At 68.3% G+C, this 20,475-nt stretch overlaps 3 protein-coding genes across 3 annotated transcripts; 1 reads left to right on the top strand and 2 right to left on the bottom strand.

Annotated features, from left to right (window-relative positions):
• The first annotated feature begins 1,564 nt into the window (after positions 1-1,564).
• EMIHUDRAFT_420729 (hypothetical protein) lies at positions 1,565-2,741 on the top strand. Its single transcript, XM_005793702.1, has 6 exons — positions 1,565-1,667; positions 1,765-1,848; positions 1,921-1,998; positions 2,077-2,139; positions 2,212-2,325; positions 2,394-2,741. The coding sequence occupies exons 1-6, from the start codon at positions 1,575-1,577 to the stop codon at positions 2,658-2,660; spliced, it is 699 nt and encodes a 232-aa protein (XP_005793759.1). The 5' UTR covers positions 1,565-1,574; the 3' UTR covers positions 2,661-2,741.
• Positions 2,742-5,208: 2,467 nt separating this feature from the next.
• On the bottom strand, positions 5,209-8,398 carry EMIHUDRAFT_433316 (hypothetical protein). The gene is given in 2 exon segments (XM_005793701.1): positions 5,209-5,911; positions 5,925-8,398. 2 exon segments carry the CDS (start codon positions 8,372-8,374, stop codon positions 5,377-5,379), a joined length of 2,985 nt encoding a protein of 994 aa, XP_005793758.1. The 5' UTR covers positions 8,375-8,398; the 3' UTR covers positions 5,209-5,376.
• Positions 8,399-14,855: 6,457 nt separating this feature from the next.
• EMIHUDRAFT_62549 (hypothetical protein) lies at positions 14,856-15,599 on the bottom strand (the record flags this gene model as incomplete). The annotated part of the gene is made up of 1 exon (XM_005793700.1): positions 14,856-15,599. A coding segment is annotated over one exon (744 nt), but the record flags the coding sequence as incomplete, so codon positions are not given.
• Between the last annotated feature and the right edge of the window lie 4,876 nt (positions 15,600-20,475).

Genomic DNA, 20,475 nt, shown 5'->3' with positions numbered 1-20,475 from the left:
CGAACTGGCTCGGCTACCGGCGCCTAGAAGCGAGAGACTCTCCCCCCACACCTCCCCACATCTCCCCCCACACCTCCCCACATCTCCGCGCCTCGGAGCGGAGCACGCACCCGTATGCTCCGACCGGCGCTCGAGAGGACACGCACTCAGCTGTGCTCCGCCGCAGTCCGGTATACTCACTGTGTGTTCGCATCCCTCGTATCCACGCGGTGCTCTGAAGTACACTGCACAACACCGCACGCCCCCGCCCCGACGTCGGCGTCCTCACCGCGCAGGCTACTGCGCCGCGGCGGCGGGCGGCGGCGCCGTGCTTCTGCACTCGATGTACCGCCCCGACGCGCTGCTGCCGCTGCTGCGCCGCACGGCGCGCGAGGCCGGCGCGGCGGCGGCCTCTTTCCTGTCGTACTACGTGGTGGCGCCGGTGTCGATGCTGGTGCGTGAGCTGTACTCGCGCCAGTACGAGCAGGTGTTGCGGCACGAGATAGGCCCGAGATCAGCCGAGATGAGCCGAGATGAGCCGAGATCTACTCGCGCCAGTACGAGCAGGTGTCGGACCCGCGCGCCATCTCCCACAACCTCGCGCCATCTCTCGCAATCTCCCCCGCAATCTCCCACAGGTGTCGGACCCGCGCGCCATCTCGGAGGCGAATGCGCTCCTCCGCTCGCTGCTCCGCCAGTTCAAGGAGAACTACGCCTCCGAGCTCAACGCGCTCGGCGCCGCCGGCGGGGCGAGTGCTGCCGGCGCCGGCGCCGCCGCCGCGCTTGGCGCCGCCGGAGCTAGGGGCGGCGGCGGCGGCGGCGGCGGCGGCGGCGGCGGCGGCGGCGACGACGACGGCGCGGGCGTGGGCGGCGGCGGAGGAGGCGGAGGCGGAGGAGGAGGAGGAGGGTTGCCCCGCCCCCTGTTCGACGGCGGAGGCGGCGACGCGCCGCGCGCGTTGCGCCTCGGGGGCGGCGGCGAGGAGGGGGGCGGCGAGGGCGGCGGCGAGGGCGGCGGCGAGGGCGGCGGAGGGGGCGGAGGAAGGGGCGGAGGGGAGGGCGGCGAAGGGGGCGAGGGGGGCGGCTACCTCGAGAGCCTCTCGTCGGCTGTCGGAGTCGTCGGCGGCGCGGTCGGCGCGCTCGGCGAGAGCGCGGTGTCTGCGGTTGGCGCGGTGGGCGCGCTGGGCGAGAGTGCGGTGGGAGCCGTCGACATGGCAACCACCATGCCTCGCCGGTGGGCGGGCGGGCACGGCGCGGACGCCCCGCCTTGAATGCGTTGACCACTCCGGGTGAGGTGGTCAGGTGGGCGAGCGGGTACGGCGCGACGCCCGTCTTCACGGACGGGCGCCCTCCCGCACCAGATTCCCCGAGATTCCCCGAGATTCCCCGAGATTCCGCGAGAGTGCCCGAGAGTGCCCGAGACTCCGCGAGCCCCGAGACTCGCGCACGAGGCGGAGGAGCCCCTCAGTGGTGAGCTCGCTCCCCTTCTCACTCAGGAACCTTCTAGGAACCTTCTAGGAACCTTCTGACTTAGGATGCCTCCCGACGAGGCGGAGGCCGCGGAGCTCGAGGCGATGTCGCTCCTCTTCGAGCAGCAGATGCAGTCGCCCGTCTACTCGATGGCACGCGGGCCGCTGCTGCAGCTGCTGCTCATCCAGACGCAGTACATGCGGCGCGAGCTGCTCGTGCAGGTGGTGGGCGCGAGGGTAGGGGCTCTCGGGCAATCTCGGGTGATCTCGCGGCGATCTCGGGGAATCTCGGGTAAGCCTCGGGTGATTGCTCGTGCAGATGGGCGCGATGGACACCCTCATGGCACAAAACTCGCTCACCGCGACGATGTCGGCGATGCTGCCGGGCGCCGTAGCCCTCGCGGTCGCAGTCACGACGGTGCGCGGCGCAGTACCTCACCAACCCGGTACCCAAATCCAATGACATGACACATAGGTCGCAGTGACAACGCTGCGCTCTGTCGTGCGGCAGCTGCGCTCGCGCCGCCGCTCTCGCGCCTCTCTGCTCAAGCAGGCGCTGCCTCCTCCCTCGCGGCACGGAGCCGCTGCCCCTCAGTCCCATCCCTGTGGATCGCTCGACTCGCTGCGCTAGGTGCGGCTCGTGCTGCGCGATACGGAGCGGCTCCTCCTCCGCTCGCTCGCCGCCGGCGCAGAGGTGCTCTCCGAGTCTCGACTTTGGCCTGCTCCTCTCGCCTACTCACTCGCCGAGCCAATCGGTCGATCACAGGTGCTGTCCGAGGTCGACCTCGGCCTGCTCGTCATCTCGCTGCACGCGATGCGCCAGACGGTGCGGCGGCACCGCGTCCTCCTCTCGGCCGGAGAGCGGCAGCTCCTCTTCGAGGCCCGCGCTGACCGAGAGTCGGACACTCTTGACTCACCCCCGACTCTAGGCCGTCGTCGCCTCATTAGGACTGCGCCGACCTCGAGTCGGACACGTTCGACGTGCACCACAAGATGCTCATCCTGCAGCGAATGTACCGGACGCAGCCCGCGCTGCTCCTCAAGGCGGGGCCGCCCGGCGCCCCACGCCGCATGAGGCAGGAGCTCGGCTTCGGCATCGAGCACGACTCGGCCGCGTACACGGACTTTGGCGACGCACGCCGCGCAGCAGCAGGCAGGCGCGTGCTCTGTGGCGCGCGCCACGCAGCACGCACAACGAATAAATCGGAGTACTGAGAAATATTCGAGAGGGGGTGTGTCGTCGATGACGATGTCCCAAAGTGGCGTTGTGGAGTTGCGAGAAGCTGTGCACCAAAATAACCCCGTTTTTGCCCATTTTCGGTCATCCGTCATAAAATATCTGAAGATCCCAATATAGGATTCTCCCCAAACCTTGCTCAGCTGATCCAGCATGGGTCGTAGGCCAGGCCTGGGCAAAGAAACCAGCACCTCATCGGGCTTCCCTGAGCGTCACAGCTCGGTGATCGCGCCGGCCGGACACCACTGAGACGGCCGTTCCGGGCATTTGAACGCGACCTCTTCGGGGGCAAAGACATGGGCTCTATGGCTCAGACTGGACTCCTCTTGGTCCCTTCTGATGCCCTAGGCCACACCTGGGCCTTACCCGGGGTTCTAGGGGGCGGGCTGGGTTTGCCCCCCCAACTGGCCCGAGGCACCTCTTGGTCCCGGCCATGACGTCTGCCAACCGGCCGTTCGCAGGCGGTAGCTTCGCACGCCCCCGACAACTCCGAGAATGACCCGCACGAGAAGTGCGCGTCGGTGGCGCACTTTTCCTCCCAGGATGTGGCTGCTGCCTTGGCCTCAGTGGCGACCCAGGAAGAGCCGAGCGCCGTGGCGCTGGCCGTGGCTTGCCCCGTGGGCGGCCTCACCCTCTCGCACGTCGCCTACCTCCTCAACTTGGCCACTAAGATGGCGAAGGCGACGGACGGGCTCTACACAACAAGGCCTTGATCTTTGCCCGCTGGGTGGCCACCTGCGCGGCGGCGAGCGCGAGCGGGCCGGTGTCCTTGCCCATGTCCGCCAGCTTCGCGGTGAGGTCGCTCTGGCAGAAGTGCGAGCGCACCGTCAAGGACTACAACAAGCGCCGCGAGTTGGTGTGCTCGCGCCTCCGCATAGCGCGCCAGCGCGGCGGCAACACCCAGCCGAGGCCGAGCGGGCGATGCGCACGCTCGAGATCGAGTCGGCGACGCGCTTCGTCTTCCCCAAGATCACCTCGACCGCGGCCGACGCGGGCGGCGGCGGCGGCGGCGCCGCGGCCGCCGCAGCAGCAGAGATCCCCGCCGACCTCAAGGTCCTCGCCTTTGCGATGGGCGCGCACGAGCGGCTCGGCGCCTCGAGCGCCGTGCGTCTCCTCGACATGGACGCGCTCGGGCTCATCGCCGCGGCGGTGCGCGGGAGGCGCCCGCCGCCGCCGTCAGAGGTCGTCAGGCTGCGGCGGCTCGCGGCGCGGCAGCAGCGCGAGATCGACTACCAGCGCGGCCTCCTCTCGCGCGCCGTCACGGACCTCGGCCACCGTGAGCGCCGCGCGGCGGCGGCCGCTGCGGCGGCCGTGCAGCAGGCAGTCGCGGCCGAGCGCGAGCGGGCCGAGAACGCGGCGGACGAGCTCCGCGCCGAGCAGGAGGCCGCGCGCGAGCGCGAGGTCGCAAAGGTGCGCAGGGAGGCGGCGGCGGCGGCGCGGGTTGCGGAGACCGAAAACAGGCTACGGCTCGGGCGACACCGGAAGGAGATCCAGGCGTACGCCGACTCGATGGTGGACGAGGAGAGGCGGCGCGCGAGCGAGGCAGACGCCCGCGCCGACGAGGCGTGCGAGGCCGCCGCCGCGCTGCAGGGCGCGTTCGCGGCGCTCGAGGACCAGCTCCAGTTCTTGCGCGGTTCCCGCGTCGGCGGGCTGCTCGACAAGGTCATGGTGTCGGCGACCCATCCGTGATTGACCGGCATCCCTCCGTTGAACGTGACAAGGCCGCCCACCGTGTTGTACCAGCCGCCTTCCAGGCCATTGCCGTCGAGCACTGTGTTGCTGGTGTCGCTCTTTGCGAGCCCCTTGAATGTGGACTGACCGGCTCCGGCATTCCACTTTGTGCATCCTGCGTCGAGGCAGGTCAGCGTGCCCGGCGAGCCCTCCGTGACCCAGTTGGTCTGCGTCCAGGTCGACGTGAGCCAGTCGGGGTTGCTGGCCGCCGGCATCGTGCCGCCGCCATAGGTCAGTCGGAAGGTGTAGACGCCATTGCGCCGGAACGACTCATGGTCGGCAGGCAGGGCCATGTGGTGGGCGATGGTCTGCCAGAAGGTCGGCAGCGATCGCGGCGGCGGTGACGGTGATGCGCTCGGCGGCGGTGGTGACGGCGATGCGCTCGGCGGCGGCGGTGAAGGCGATGCGCTCGGAGGCGGTGGCGGCGGCGGCGAGGGCGATGCCGAGGGAGGCGGTGGCGAGGGCGATGCTGAGGGAGGCGGTGGTGACGGTGAGGCGGAGGGAGGCGGAGGCGACGGCGAGTCGGAGGGAGGCGGCGGCGACGGCGGTGCGGAGGGAGGCGGCGGCGACGGCGACGCGGAGGGAGGCGGCGGCGACGGCGAGGCGGAGGGAGGCGGCGGAGACGGCGAGGCGGACGGAGGCGGCGGCGAGGGCGAGGCGGACGGAGGCGGCGGCGACGGCGAGGTGGAGGGAGGCGGCGGCGAGGGCGAGGTGGAGGGAGGCGGCGGCGAGGGCGATGCTGAGGGAGGCGGTGGTGACGGTGAGGCGGAGGGAGGTTACCACACTATGCCACGTCGCCCAAATGATATACCGTCGCCAACTGCATAAAGATATATTACTTTTTCTGCGCCACAGGCGTCAACGCTACTCACATTCCACATCGTCCACGTCTCGACGAGTTCAGCTCTGCACACTACATGCAACATGCATACCATGCACATTCACGTACGCGCCGCCGGTCTGTCATGGCCACGGTTCCAATTTCCATTCTCCATTCACACGTATCCGTAAACGTAGAATTCGCCAGCCAATGGCGGCTGGCACCGGCGCGGGAAGCTCAAAAGTCCGATGAGTTTGTCGACATGCACTGCGACAGGCCACAGCACCCGGTACATTGAGAACAACCGCGGTCTGCGAGAAGCGGACACGGCAACTCGGCAAAAATCGAGCAGGGCAACGCCTTGGCCGCTCCTGCAAAGTGACACATCTGATCGCATGGCGGTGGCGGCGAGGATGGGGGCGGAGAGACCGGCGGCGGAGAGGGCGACGGCGGCGTGGGTGGAGGAGGGGAGGGTTGTGGCGGTGAGGGTGGCGGCGGCGTGGGAGGCGGTGGCGAGGTCGGCGGTGAGGGCGGTGGTGGCGAGGGTGGTGGTGGTGAGGGCGGCGGTGAGGGCGGCGGCGTGGGTGGAGGCGGGGATGGAGGAGGGGCGGGAGGCGGCAGCGTGGGAGGCGGTGGCGAGGTCGGCGGCGGGGGCGAGGGCGATGCCGAGGGAGGCGGCGGCGACGGCGACACGGATGCCGGCGGGGGTGACGGCGATGCTGAGGGCGGCGGGGGCGACGGCGACGCTGAGGGCGGCGGGGGCGAGGGTGAGGCGGACGGAGGCGGCGGCGACGGCGAGGCGGACGGAGGCGGCGGCGACGGCGAGTCGGAGGGAGGCGGCGGCGACGGCGGTGCGGAGGGAGGCGGCGGCGACGGCGAGGCGGACGGAGGCGGCGGCGACGGCGACGCGGAGGGAGGCGGCGGCGACGGCGAGGCGGAGGGAGGCGGCGGAGACGGCGAGGCGGACGGAGGCGGCGGCGAGGGCGAGGCGGACGGAGGCGGCGGCGACGGCGAGGTGGAGGGAGGCGGCGGCGACGGCGACGCGGAGGGAGGCGGCGGCGAGGGCGATGCTGAGGGAGGCGGTGGTGACGGTGAGGCGGAGGGAGGCGGCGGAGATGGTGAGGCGGAGGGAGGCGGCGGCGAGGGCGAGGCGGACGGCGGCGGGGGCGATGCCGAGGGAGGCGGCGGCGACGGCGACACGGATGGCGGCGGGGGTGACGGTGATGCTGAGGGCGGCGGGGGCGACGGCGATGCTGAGGGCGGCGGCGGCGATGGTGAGGCGGACGGCGGCGGCGGCGACGGCGAGACGGACGGCGGCGGGGGCGACGGCGATGCTGAGGGAGGCGGCGGCGATGGTGATGCCGAGGGAGGCGGCGGCGAGGGCGAGGCGGAGGGAGGCGGCGGCGGTGGAGGCGGTGATGGTGACGGCGGCGTCGCGGGCGAAGCGAAGACGTAGAACTTGCACACCGTCAGCCCCGCCGCAGACGGCCGGTTGAGGTAGATGTAGCGCCCCAACGCGTTGATCTCCACCTCCAACATCACGTTCGACGACACGCTCACGTCCGACTTCACCAGCGCGTTGCCCGCGTACGTCCCCGCCGTCGAGCCGAGATAGATGTCGACGTCCGTCAGCCGCTCCGGGCAGCAGTCGTTGCGGTTCTGCAGCCGCACGTAGCGCACATACACCTCGCTCCCGAGGTCGACGCCCCACGTGTGGCTTGTGTAGTGGCCGCACTCGGCCCACGGCCGTCCCGTCGTGCTGTCGGCATATGAAAGATCGCTCACGGGCGCCTGCTTGTCGAACCAGCTCGAGTCCTGGTACGTGGTGGCCGTGCGAAGGTCGAGCAGCTGCGCTGCTGGTGGCGGCGACGGAGGCGCGGGCGGCGGCGGCGGCGATGGTGGCGGCGGTGACGGTGATGCGCTCGGCGGCGCTTGTGAAGGCGATGCGCTCGGAGGCGGTGGCGGCGGCGGCGAGGGCGATGCCGAGGGAGGCGGTGGCGGCGGCGATGGTGGTGACGGAGGCGGGGGAGGCGGTGATGATTGTGACGGCGGCGCGGGCGAAGCGAAGACGTAGAACTTGCACACCGTCAGCCCCGCCGCAGACGGCCGGTTGAGGTAGATGTAGCGCCCCAACGCGTTGATCTCCACCTCCAACATCACGTTCGACGACACGCTCACGTCCGACTTCACCAGCGCGTTGCCCGTGTACGTCTCCGCCGTCGAGCCGAGATAGATGTCGACGTCCGTCAGCCGCTCCGGGCAGCAGTCGTTGCGGTTCTGCAGCCGCACGTAGCGCACATACACCTCGCTCCCGAGGTCGACGCCCCACCATTGGCTTGTGTAGTGGCCGCACTCGGCCCACGGCCGTCCCGTCGTGCTGTCGGCGTATGACAGGTCGCTCACGGGCGCCTGCTTGTCGAACCAGCTCGAGTCCTGGTACGTGGTGGCCGTGCGAAGGTCGAGCAGCTGCGCTGCTGGTGGCGGCGACGGAGGCGCGGGCGGTGGCGGCGGCGAGGGCGGCGGCGACGGTGGTGGCGACGCTGGCGGCGGCGATGGGGGAGCCGGCGGCGGCGACAGAGTCGGCGGGGGGCATGGATCGCCAATGTAGTCGAGAGAAATGGAGAGCCTCACGACGTCGACGCTGCCAACCACGTCGAGCGAGCACACCTTGACGCGCAGATTGTCGTCGTAGTCGTCCCCTTCACCGAGCGACGCCACCTTCCACGACTGCTGGTACGCCGGGGTGTTGAGCGCGTCCTGGACGACGGTGATGAGGTTTGCGGACTCTACCACGCCGCTGTTGTGGTCCTCCGCCTTGTTGTACTGTAGGTAGAGCGCATAGCCCCGGGGTGAGGCGACGTCCAATTTGATGATGACGGGGTCCCCTGCGGACAGGGCCTGGACGTCGGTGAATGCGAACAGGTCGACGAGCTCGTTCTGGCCGCTGACGAAGTCGGAGGCTGCGATCTCGGTGGTGTGGGTGCTGTACCACCCGAGGCTGCGGTGCTGCCCGCCGTGGTAGCACATCGCGGGCCAGCCGATACTTAAGTAGCTGTAGCCCATATACGAAGACTGGTCGCCGTACTCCTCGCCAAACTCGCCGGAGTGGGCGAGTCCAAAGTTGTGGCCGACTTCGTGCATGTGGGCGGAGACAGACCCGCCCCACGTGTCACTGTAAAATGATGACCACCCATTGATGTAGGCATACGCGATCCACGGACTTATGCCCGGAGGGAAGAGAAACATGACATAGTCCGCTGTTGCGGCATCACGCAGGCCTAAGGCGTTGAGCTTAACAACCGCTGCATACTCCACCGCGCTGGGATCCACGCCTGGCGAGAGGTCCATGTCGAGGTCGAGATTCATCACACCGTCGCTGATCTCAGCACAGCCTGGCGCAGTGTTCCCGGAAACACACGCACCTGGTTCGATGATGAGCTCATTCTCTGAGCAGGCGGCGGACTGCGACTTGAAGTTGACGGCCACGGGGCTGATTCCCATGCCGAAGACGCGCTCCTTTAGGTCATTGATCGTCGGCGTCGGCTCCTGACCATGTGTGGTGCTCCTCATCCTGGCAACCAAGACCTTTTTCGTGCCCGTGGCGGCGGCGCTCAGGCGCTGCACGCCGCGTGCGGGTCCGTCTGCGACCACGGTGGCGCTCGCTGGGATGAAGACCGTTGGGACGGACTTTTTGGCGCTAGCGTTGCCACCGACAAAAGTGACGATTCTGCCACCGAGCTGGCGGACGCCCCCCATGCTCGCAACGAAGGCCTTGGGCAGGGATGGCGAGAACTCGTACACGGGCCCCCGACGACCGACCGGAACGCAGGCGGGCTCGGGCGGAAGGGCGGCTCCTCCGGGCGGGTTCATCTTCTGGCGCAGGACAATCTCGCATGTGACGTCCGTCTTCAGCCGACGTAGAGGCGACGGACGAGCCTCGCAAGGAGCAAGCATACCAAAGGCGCAAAGCAGGACCAAGCAGCTATGCGAATTGAACTGCTGGTGGTGAATCTGAGACGGCGTGCGATGGCGGCAACGACGTTCGGCAGGCTCGAGCGAGGCGGCGGATCTCGAGCTGCTCTTGTCGTCTCGGCCGCCAGCCATCCCGAACAGCCGCCAGCTGCAAACGGCGGCGACGAGGAAGGCAGCTGTGATGAAGAGCACGGTCGTTGAGGCTGCGACAAGCGCGGCGCCGCCAGCGACAGTGACCCAAACCGCCAGCGACGGTGGCCAAGCCTTTAAGTTGCGGCGCCACGTCACCGTGCAGACGACGGCCAAGGCGGCGACTGCGGCGGCGACCTTCGGGGGACCCGCTGGGGGACCCGCTGCGAGCCACGGCAAAGCGCTTGCGGAGAAACCGACAGGTGCCGCCGCCGCGCCGGAGAGGTACGCCGTGGCGGCGGCGAAACAAGTGGCCCACGCCGCGCCGCGAGCCCCCTTTCCGCTCGCCGCGGTCGGCCAGGAGGCGCCGCAGGCGATGGCGAGGAGGATGAGCACGAGGGCGGGCATGAGAAGCGGCGAGCAGCTCACGAGCGAGGACGCCTTCGAGGAGGACGGCACGACCCCGGCCGGGCCCGAGGTGCCGCAGTACTTTACGCCGTTGACGGTGAGGTAGTCCCAGATGCAGTTGGAGTGCTCCTCCACGTCAAAGGCGATCACGTCCAGCCCGACCGGCGGCATGCCGTAGAGGGTGCAGCCCTCGAGGTTCGGGTAGTCGTTCGGGAAGTCGGGCGAGGTGGCGCACGAGCCGCCGTCGGTGATCAAGCACGGGCCGGTGGCGCAGACGTCGCCGAGCGGGCATGACGGCAAGGACGGCGGCGGCGGGGCCGGCGGCGGCGGCGGCGCCGATGGCGCGCCCAACCTCATCTCGGCTCCCTGGTAGTTGGCGAGGCCATGGCCGAACTGGTTGTCGCGGCCTGGCTCGCCCAGATCCTCGGCGCCCCCCTCAAGCGCCGTGCGGACCTCGGCGTTGGTATAGGACGGGTACCTGCGTGGCCGCGAGGCGTGTCTGACGCGGCGGCTCGGGTCCGACCTCCGCGTGCGTGCGTGCGCGCGCGCGTGCGTGCGGGGGGGGGGGGGGGGGGCTCACTTGTTCCAAAACCCCATTGGCAGGCCAAAAACTTGGGGCCCGGCCATGGAGGTCCCATCGTACGAATCATAGGCCGGGGGGCCGACCCCAGTGTCGCTCGGAGGGCCTAGGTAGGAGACAATGATCGCGTGAGAGCGGTGGGAGAGCGGCGGCGCTGCGGCCTTCTCGCACAGGGGTGGCACCGACGGTCGAGACGACGTCGACGCCTGGCGCAGCGATGTCGACGTCGTCGTTGAACTGCGAGAAGCTCGCCTTCGCGTCGCTGCTGTCGGTGGCGGCGACGCTCATGACCGAGGAGTAGGACGCCGGGTAACTGTAGCTGCTACTTCCGCCGTTGCCGGCGGTCGCGATGCTGAGGATGCCGTCATCAAAGAATGTCTGGAAGGCATCACGCTCAGTGCTCGACGGACCCCCACCTCCGAGCGACACTGCGGAAGAGGGGGGGTGGGGGCGGGAGGGGTTAGATGAGTCAAAGACGGGTAGCGGAACTAGGCACGCTCACTCGAGACGATCTTGGCTCCGCTGTCGACACATCGCTGAACCGCATCGACGACTTCTGAGGCATAGGTCCAGCCGCACGCCTCGTTTGGCCACCCAGGTGGGTCGTCGAGCTGGCCGGCCTCGCCAAACACCTTCACTATCTTCAGGCCAGGCGCACCCGGGAAGACACCGACCACTCCCTCCCCGTCGCCACCGATGGCCGCGATGGTGCCCGCGACATGCGTGCCTGGTGGGACGGAGGGCGGGGGGGAGGGCGGGGGAGAGGATGTGGTGGAGTGATGGAGGGTGGGGTCGAGGGGGCGGCGGAGAGACGGCGGGCAGAGAATGATGGCGGCGGAGAGGGGCGGCGGAGAGGATGAGGACATGCGTGCCGTGGTTGCAGATGTCGTCGCCGAAGTACATCGTGCCGGCTGGGTCAGCTTGGAGCGGGTCCGCCGCGGTGGCGTCAGAGGGAAGGTCAGGGTGTGTGAGCAGGTAGCCAGAGTCGATGATGCAGAGCGGATGCGTCACCGCCGACGGGAAGAAGGAGGCGTTCGGCACCGCTCCGTTGTACACACGCTCGATCCCCCATGGCGTTTCCTCGGCTAGCGGCTGCGTCCGCGTGGCGGTGCTGCTCGGTCCTGGGTAGCGCCGCTGATCCTCCTCGACCCTTAGCCCCGAGCGCTCCGCCTGCTCCTTGAACAATCGCGCCTCGTTGGGGTCCGCGACTTCGACCACAGTGAAGGTGTTGTGGGCTGCTCGGATTGTCATAGTGACGTTTCCGCCCCACGCCGCCATCTGCGCCACCCGGTTTGAAGCTCGCGCGCCACGCGTGGTCCTCGCCACGTTGGTCTCGCCGGTGACAACCAGACGAACTTTGGGTTGTTCGTTCGCGCGCCGGCCTTTCGTGGTAGGCGCCGCCGTGGCGGACGCAAGCAGGGCAAGAAAGAGGACAAAGGGCATGCTGTCTCGGCTTGCGCGGCGGTGTGTTGGCGGTGCGGCTTGGGCGGCGGTGTGTTGGCGGTGTGCTCGCTTTCTCAATCTCTTGTCAGTGACACCCTCGACATTGTCGGCGTGTCATGGTCCACTGCTTTCTTTCTTTCTTGAGGGCACGCCGAAGCCGCTGCCGCCGGTGGCACCCACGCGAGCGCAAGTTGCAGGATCGCTGTGCCGATTTTCGTGAGCAACCTCTTGAGGTCTGAGCGAGTCGCCAGTTCGAATCCCAGTTCGACGGGTCGACCCATTTTTCTTTTTCTTTTGAGAGCAGGACGCCGGGTTTGTCTTGTATGTGCGTGTCGGGCCGGGGTGTGAGCGAGGGGCAGAAAGAAGGGGCGGGGGCGTGCGGGGCAGAGGCCCAACGTCGGGCGGCTTGTCGGGGTCCGGAGAATTCGTCGCGAGGCAGCGGCGTCAAGGAGGACGATTTGAAGCCGATCAAAGACCTGCTAAAGATGGCGGACCGTAGTCCGACGGACGTCGCCCAGACGTACATGCACGACCCGGCCATGACAAACACGACCGCCCTCACCAAGGGAACGAGCTACCTCAGCTCAGGAAATATGCCTTGAAGGCAACAGAACACTCGGGCCGCTTCGTTCTCAACGACAGCGCTCGCACAAGGCCGTCCTCATGGCGGAGGTGCGATGACGTATTAGACTACATTTGGAGGCAGAAAATATTGCTGCAGGACAAGACTTCAAAGATCGAGAAGCTGCAACAACTCCTACACAGTGAAAGGCAACGTATGGAGCTACTGATTGGAGCAGTTTTGGTATGCGTCTTCCTCCTCTCTTTCCTGAAAGCGTTGCGGCATTGGCTTCTGCCGCGGATCCATGGCGAGGTGCAAGGCGTGCCTGTCAGAGCAATCAGAGGGGCCGTTCCCGCAGCACGACTGGTTCGAGAGTTGTTGTCGACGCCGAGACGGTTGACAACTTCACGGCTTGCCTTCTCCGAAGTCTTACCAAGAGAGAGTTGAGAGAGAGATTTTTAGGAGGCCAATGGTCTACAATTCACAACGCTTCCAATATTGTGTACCAGAGAGATAGGTGTGAGAGCTGTGGGAGCGGCCTCTTCAACTGAGCCAGTTGGTTAGAGGCGTGTGTGTGTGTGTGAGTGGTTGCTACTTTCAACGATCGGCGTCGTGTTGCTCCTAACACTACAAGTACCGAACAAGTACCCGTCGCAAAACACTCGCCGTTTGCGTCGCTGGCACCAGACGCGTCAAGCCCTGGAGGGCGGGGCCCGGCGCCACATGGCGCCGGCCAAAAACCGTCTAGTGCTAACTAAAACGACAAAATTCCGGATGGACCGGAGAGTGTCTACTCTTTCGACGCACCGTCCTCGACCCCGCCGAAAAGCTGGCTGGTGGTCGCGCGCGGCGCGTCGGCGCGGCTCCAACTGGTCGGGCACCTCGGCTGGGTCCATCAGCACGAGGCCAGCCCCGTCGGGCAGCCCCGCGAGCGCATGGGCGGCCGGCGCGCGAGCGGAGGCCGAGATATCGCGCTGGTTTGGGAGGAAAATCACAAGGGTCAAGGCGCCAAGGGGGGATGTCAAGTATGTTACATCATCGTAATCTGAAAGCCTGGCCTGCGAGGAGGCAGACCCGCCCTGCTGGTCATTGACACGGAATCTCTCGACTGCCGCATTGTTGCCTCGCACGACTGGTGCGAGCCAGACAGGTCGCCAGAGATACTCATTTTCGAGCACCGACGTTCACTGTTCCAAAAGTGACTTCCACAAGGAGCGACTTAGCCTAAAGACGTGCGAGCACACGCGCGCGACCAGTATGTTCTACGAGCAAGAGAACGCGAGAATGTGCTGTTTGTTCGCCAGCCAATGGCGGCTGGCACCGGCGCGGGAAGCTCAAAAGTCCGATGAGTTTGTCGACATGCACTGCGACAGGCCACAGCACCCGGCACATTGAGAACAACCGCGGTCTGCGAGAAGCGGACACGGCAACTCGGCAAAAATCGAGCAGGGCAACGCCGTGGCCGCTCCTGCAAAGTGACACATCTGATCGCATGGCGGTGGCGGCGAGGATGGGGGCGGAGAGACCGGCGGCGGAGAGGGCGACGGCGGCGTGGGTGGAGGAGGGGAGGGTTGTGGCGGTGAGGGTGGCGGCGGCGAGGGCGAGGCGGACGGCGGTGGGGGCGAGGGCGATGCCGAGGGAGGCGGCGGCGACGGCGACACGGATGGCGGCGGGGGTGACGGTGATGCTGAGGGCGGCGGGGGCGACGGCGATGCTGAGGGCGGCGGCGGCGATGGTGAGGCGGACGGCGGCGGCGGCGACGGCGAGACGGACGGCGGCGGGGGCGACGGCGATGCTGAGGGCGGCGGCGGCGATGGTGAGGCGGGCGGCGGCGGCGGCGACGGCGAGACGGACGGCGGCGGGGGCGACGGCGATGCTGAGGGCGGCGGCGGCGATGGTGAGGCGGAGGGAGGCGGCGGCGAGGGCGAGGCGGAGGGAGGCGGCGGCGGGGGAGGCGGTGATGATTGTGACGGCGGCGCGGGCGAAGCGAAGACGTAGAACTTGCACACCGTCAGCCCCGCCGCAGACGGCCGGTTGAGGTAGATGTAGCGCCCCAGCGCGTTGATCTCCACCTCCAACATCACGTTCGACGACACGCTCACGTCCGACTTCACCAGCGCGTTGCCCGTGTACGTCTCCGCCGTCGAGCCGAGATAGATGTCGACGTCCGTCAGCCGCTCCGGGCAGCAGTCGTTGCGGTTCTGCAGCCGCACGTAGCGCACATACACCTCGCTCCCGAGGTCGACGCCCCACCATTGGCTTGTGTAGTGGCCGCACTCGGCCCACGGCCGTCCCGTCGTGCTGTCGGCATATGACAGGTCGCTCACGGGCGCCTGCTTGTCGAACAAGCTCGAGTCCTGGTACGTGGTGGCCGTGCGAAGGTCGAGCAGCTGCGCTGCTGGTGGCGGCGACGGAGGCGCGGGCGGTGGCGGCGGCGAGGGCGGCGGCGATGGTGGCGACGGCGGTGACGGTGATGCGCTCGGCGGCGGTGGCGGCGGCGGCGACCGAGGGTAAAATCCACAGACCGCGCCGTCCGTCTTCGCGCAGACCCACTCATCAAAGTGGGAGACGCGCGCGTAGACGCCCGGGAAGTTGGCGTCGGCGCAGCCGGAGCCCCAACTCACGATGCCCGTGAGCACGTAGTTGCCGTCGGCGTCGATGCCGAAGAGGGGGCCACCCGAGTCGCCCTGGCACGCGTCCTCGCCGCCATTCACGGTGTCGCCGGCGCAGATCATCGTGTCGTCAATCTGGCCATTGTAGTCAACGTTGCAGTCCTCATTCTGGACCACCGGCACGTCGACCTCCATGGCCTCCGGCGAGGACACGCCGCCGGAGGACATGGTGCCCCAGCCGGCGACGGTGAGCATGGCGAGGTGCTCCTGGAAGGGCGTGTCCATGCCCGGGCCGTCGAGCAAGTCGATGGGCGCATAGCCGGTCACAGGCGTGGCGAGCTTGAGCAGCGAGACGTCGTTGCTTTCTGAATTGGGAGAGCCGTAGTCCTCGTGGTTCAAGATCTCCGCCACCTCGTGCAAGGAGACGCACGGGTCGGTGTTCACGTCGGCGACGACGTGCATGCCGACGGCCACGCGGCCGACGGTGTCTTGCGTGCAGTGCGCGGCGGTGAGCACCCAATCGGGCGCGATGAGCGTGCCGCCGCAGAAGTGGAAGCCGCTGTCGTACTGGAGCGAGACGAGCCAGGTGTACCTGTCAGCAGACGGCGGCGGGTGGCGAGCGGAGCGCGGCGTTGGCGCGGGAAGGCGGGTCGGGCACATACTTGCGCGCGGGGTCGACGGGCACGCCGCCGACAATCTTGGGGCCGACAATCTTGGGGACAACGACGGCCTTGGATGCGACCGCCGAGGTGGCGAAGCAGTAGCCCGGCAGCGGCGGCAGCGGCGGCAGGGACGGTGACGGCGGAGAGGACGGAGGGAGGGCGGTGAGGGTGAAGGTCGCGCTGCCATAGGAACCGGAGTCGAACGTGAACGTATAGCCCGCACCCTCCCACAAGTTGCCGTTCCAGCCGTCGCCGTACGAGTCGTACATGTCGAGCGTGCACTCGCCGGGCGGCGCGGACAGGGTGCCGGAGTAGGGGGCCCCTCCACTGCCAATCAACGCGCCGCTGCACGTCAGGGTCCACGACACCTCGTACTGCCAGCCGCCGCCACCCACGGTGACCTGGAACTCGATTGGGGGGGCCGATGGAGCGATCGGCGGCGACGGCGACGAAGGCGGCTGCGCAACCCAGCACACCTGCAAGAGGGGGGGGGGGGCGGGGGGGGACATAGGGGGTTGGGCACCGGGGCTGGGTGAGCGTGAGAGCTCAGGAGGGAAGCAGGGAGCAAGAGAAAGGAGCGCGCGCCTTCCAGCCTGACTCGGTGACCGAACCGTCAGAGACCCACGTCATGGTCCCATCCGACGGCACGACCCCGGCCGGGCCCGAGGTGCCGCAGTACTTTACGCCGTTGACGGTGAGGTAGTCGTAGCGGCAGTTGGAGTGCTCCTCCACGTCAAAGGCGATCACGTCCAGCCCGACCGGCGGCATGCCGTAGAGGGTGCAGCCCTCGAGGTTCGGGTAGTCGTTCGGGAAGTCGGGCGAGGTGGCGCACGAGCCGCCGTCGGTGATCAAGCACGGGCCGGTGACGCAGACGTCGCCGAGCGGGCATGACGGCGGCGGCGTGGCCGGTGGCGGCGGCGGCGATGGCGATGCGGGAGGTGGCTTTGGCGGCGACGGGGAGGCGGGCGGCATGCCGGTCGAGCAAACGTCGCCACTGGTCAAGTCGCAGATCCAGTCGGTGTAGGCCTGCACACGCGCATAGACACCGGGGTAGTTGTTGGCCGCACAACCATATCCCCAGCTGACAATCCCGACCAGTGTGCGCTTGCCCGAGCTGTCAATGCCAAAAAGAGGCCCGCCCGAGTCGCCCTGGCAACTGTCGAGCCCCGTCTCGCCAGCGCACACCATCGTTGCAGGGTTGTACTGGTTGCCGTAGCCAGTTTCGGCGCACTCGGGCACGGCCGGCACGGTCACATGCTGTGCCTTGTCGGGCGTGTTGCCGCCCGACGAGAGCGTGCCCCAGCCCGCCACGACGAGCGGCGTGCCCGCGCTGTGCCAGGTGTCGTCATCAGGCTGGTCGAGCATATCGATCGCGGCGTACTCGCTCGGGGCGGACAACTTGATGAGCGCAATGTCGTTGTCGAAAGTGCCACCGTTGTAGTCTTCGTGAGGGACGATGGTCACCACCTCGAGCCGCTCGACGCACTCATCAGCGCCGGATCCGGCAGCGTTGCGCGAGTGCTGACCAAGGAGAATCTCGGAGCCAGCGCCAAAGTAGGGCGCGCAGTGTGCGGCCGTCAGCGCCCACTCCGCGTGGATGAGGATGGCGCCGCAGCCGCCGAGGTGGGCGAGGAACTGGTAGAGGCGCGGCGGGTCGATCTCCTCGCCGCCGACAATCTTGGTCGAGAGCGATGTCGGGCTCGGGAAGCAGGTGCCGGGCAGGGTGGGCGAAGGAGTCGGCGAAGGAGAGGGGGTCGGAGGCGGCGGCGAGGGCGGTGGCGGGCTGGGCGGCGGTGGGAATGGAGGCAGCGGTGACGGCGGAGGCGCTGACGGTGGCTGGCACTTTGAGATCAGCTCGATGGAGACCGTGCTGTTGGCAAAGCTCTTGCCGGTCTCCCCTGGATTGGTGGGTGGAGTCTCTGCCACCGCAGCAGGCACGTGGCACCCGGCGATACACAGGGATGCGTCGAAGAAGGTGACAGTCGTGCCAGGCGCAAAGTTGCGCACGGTAATCGCCAGGCTTGGATCCCCGGCGGTGACTGGTTTGACGGAGAGGAGACCCCACGACGAGTCTTGCGTCAAATTGAAGCCTGGCACCTCAGCGACAATTCCGACGATGTAAGTGGCGCCTCGCTTGATGGCCTCGCCGGTCAGGTCGATCGGGACAATCACGTCAGTGGCCGCCTGGTCCTCGACGTCGTATGGAAAGAGACCGGTGAAGCTCTCACTCTCGAACTCGATATCGCCCCGGTACGCCGGAGCCGCAGGATTGAAGCCCGGGGGGAAGCTGTCATCCTTCTCAAAGATGGTGGCTGTGACCTTGACGGTGCGCTCCTGGCTGAAGTTGGTAAAGATCTGGGCGCGGATCGCGCCGGGCGTCCCATCAGCAAGGGTGTCTAAGATGTCGTCACCGGCGTAGTCGCGCCCGACAGCGATGCCCGAGGCAGACACACTCCCGCTCACGCCGGTCCCTTGGATGATGAGGGCGCTTGCAATCGGGTCGATGAAGGCGGGAGCTCGTGCTACCAGCGGCGCGTCGGTCGGCAGCGCTGCCGACGTCTGGTAAAGCACCGGTGTGCACACAGGGGTGGGCGGTGAAGCAGGTGGCAGCGGCGGCGACGGCGAGGCCGACGGAGGAGGCGGCACGGGCCGGGCGGACGGCGACGGCGAGGCCGACGGAGGAGGCGGCACGGGCCGGGCGGACGGCGACGGCGAGGCCGACGGAGGAGGAGGCACGGGCCGGGCGGACGGCGACGAGGGCGATGCTGAGGGAGGCGGTGGTGACGGTGAGGCGGAGGGAGGCGGCGGCGAGGGCGAGGCGGACGGCGGCGGGGGCGAGGGCGATGCCGAGGGAGGCGGCGGCGACGGCGACACGGATGCCGGCGGGGGTGACGGCGATGCTGAGGGCGACGGGGGCGACGGCGATGCTGAGGGCGGCGGCGGCGAGGGTGAGGCGGACGGCGGCGGCGGCGACGGCGAGACGGACGGCGGCGTCGCGGGCGAAGCGAAGACGTAGAACTTGCACACCGTCAGCCCCGCCGCAGACGGCCGGTTGAGGTAGATGTAGCGCCCCAGCGCGTTGATCTCCACCTCCAACATCACGTTCGACGACACGCTCACGTCCGACTTCACCAGCGCGTTGCCCGTGTACGTCTCCGCCGTCGAGCCGAGATAGATGTCGACGTCCGTCAGCCGCTCCGGGCAGCAGTCGTTGCGGTTCTGCAGCCGCACGTAGCGCACATACACCTCGCTCCCGAGGTCGACGCCCCACGTGTGGCTTGTGTAGTGGCCGCACTCGGCCCACGGCCGTCCCGTCGTGCTGTCGGCATATGACAGGTCGCTCACGGGCGCCTGCTTGTCGAACCAGCTCGAGTCCTGGTACGTGGTGGCCGTGCGAAGGTCGAGCAGCTGCGCTGCTGGTGGCGGCGACGGAGGCGCGGGCGGTGGCGGCGGCGAGGGCGGCGGCGATGGTGGCGACGGCGGTGACGGTGATGCGCTCGGCGGCGGTGGCGGCGGCGGCGACCGAGGATAAAATCCACAGACCGCGCCGTCCGTCCTCGCGCAGACCCACTCATCAAAGTGGGAGACGCGCGCGTAGACGCCCGGGAAGTTGGCGTCGGCGCAGCCGGAGCCCCAACTCACGATGCCCGTGAGCACGTAGTTGCCGTCGGCGTCGATGCCGAAGAGGGGGCCACCCGAGTCGCCCTGGCACGCGTCCTCGCCGCCATTCACGGTGTCGCCGGCGCAGATCATCGTGTCGTCAATCTGGCCACTGTAGTCAACGTTGCAGTCCTCATTCTGGACCACCGGCACGTCGACCTCCATGGCCTCCGGCGAGGACACGCCGCCGGAGGACATGGTGCCCCAGCCGGCGACGGTGAGCATGGCGAGGTGCTCCTGGAAGGGCGTGTCCATGCCCGGGCCGTCGAGCAAGTCGATGGGCGCATAGCCGGTCACAGGCGTGGCGAGCTTGAGCAGCGAGACGTCGTTGCTTTCTGAATTGGGAGAGCCGTAGTCCTCGTGGTTCAAGATCTCCGCCACCTCGTGCAAGGAGACGCACGGGTCGGTGTTCACGTCGGCGACGACGTGCATGCCGACGGCCACGCGGCCGACGGTGTCTTGCGTGCAGTGCGCGGCGGTGAGCACCCAATCGGGCGCGATGAGCGTGCCGCCGCAGAAGTGGAAGCCGCTGTCGTACTGGAGCGAGACGAGCCAGGTGTACCTGTCAGCAGACGGCGGCGGGTGGCGAGCGGAGCGCGGCGTTGGCGCGGGAAGGCGGGTCGGGCACATACTTGCGCGCGGGGTCGACGGGCACGCCGCCGACAATCTTGGGGCCGACAATCTTGGGGACAACGACGGCCTTGGATGCGACCGCCGAGGTGGCGAAGCAGTAGCCCGGCAGCGGCGGCAGCGGCGGCAGGGACGGTGACGGCGGAGAGGACGGAGGGAGGGCGGTGAGGGTGAAGGTCGCGCTGCCATAGGAACCGGAGTCGAAGGTGAACGTATAGCCCGCACCCTCCCACAAGTTGCCGTTCCAGCCGTCGCCGTACGAGTCGTACATGTCGAGCGTGCACTCGCCGGGCGGCGCGGACAGGGTGCCGGAGTAGGGGGCCCCTCCACTGCCAATCAACGCGCCGCTGCACGTCAGGGTCCACGACACCTCGTACTGCCAGCCGCCGCCACCCACGGTGACCTGGAACTCGATTGGGGGGGCCGATGGAGCGATCGGCGGCGACGGCGACGAAGGCGGCTGCGCAACCCAGCACACCTGCAAGAGGGGGGGGGGGGGGGGCTCACTTGTTCCAGAGCACCATTGCCAGGCCAGAGACGTGCGGCGCGGCCATGGAGGTCCCACTAAACGAATCATAGCCCGG

Source organism: Emiliania huxleyi (genome assembly GCF_000372725.1).
Source record: "Emiliania huxleyi CCMP1516 unplaced genomic scaffold EMIHUscaffold_10, whole genome shotgun sequence".
Lineage (NCBI taxonomy): Eukaryota > Haptophyta > Isochrysidales > Noelaerhabdaceae > Emiliania > Emiliania huxleyi.
This window is presented reverse-complemented; position numbering and strand designations above follow the sequence as displayed.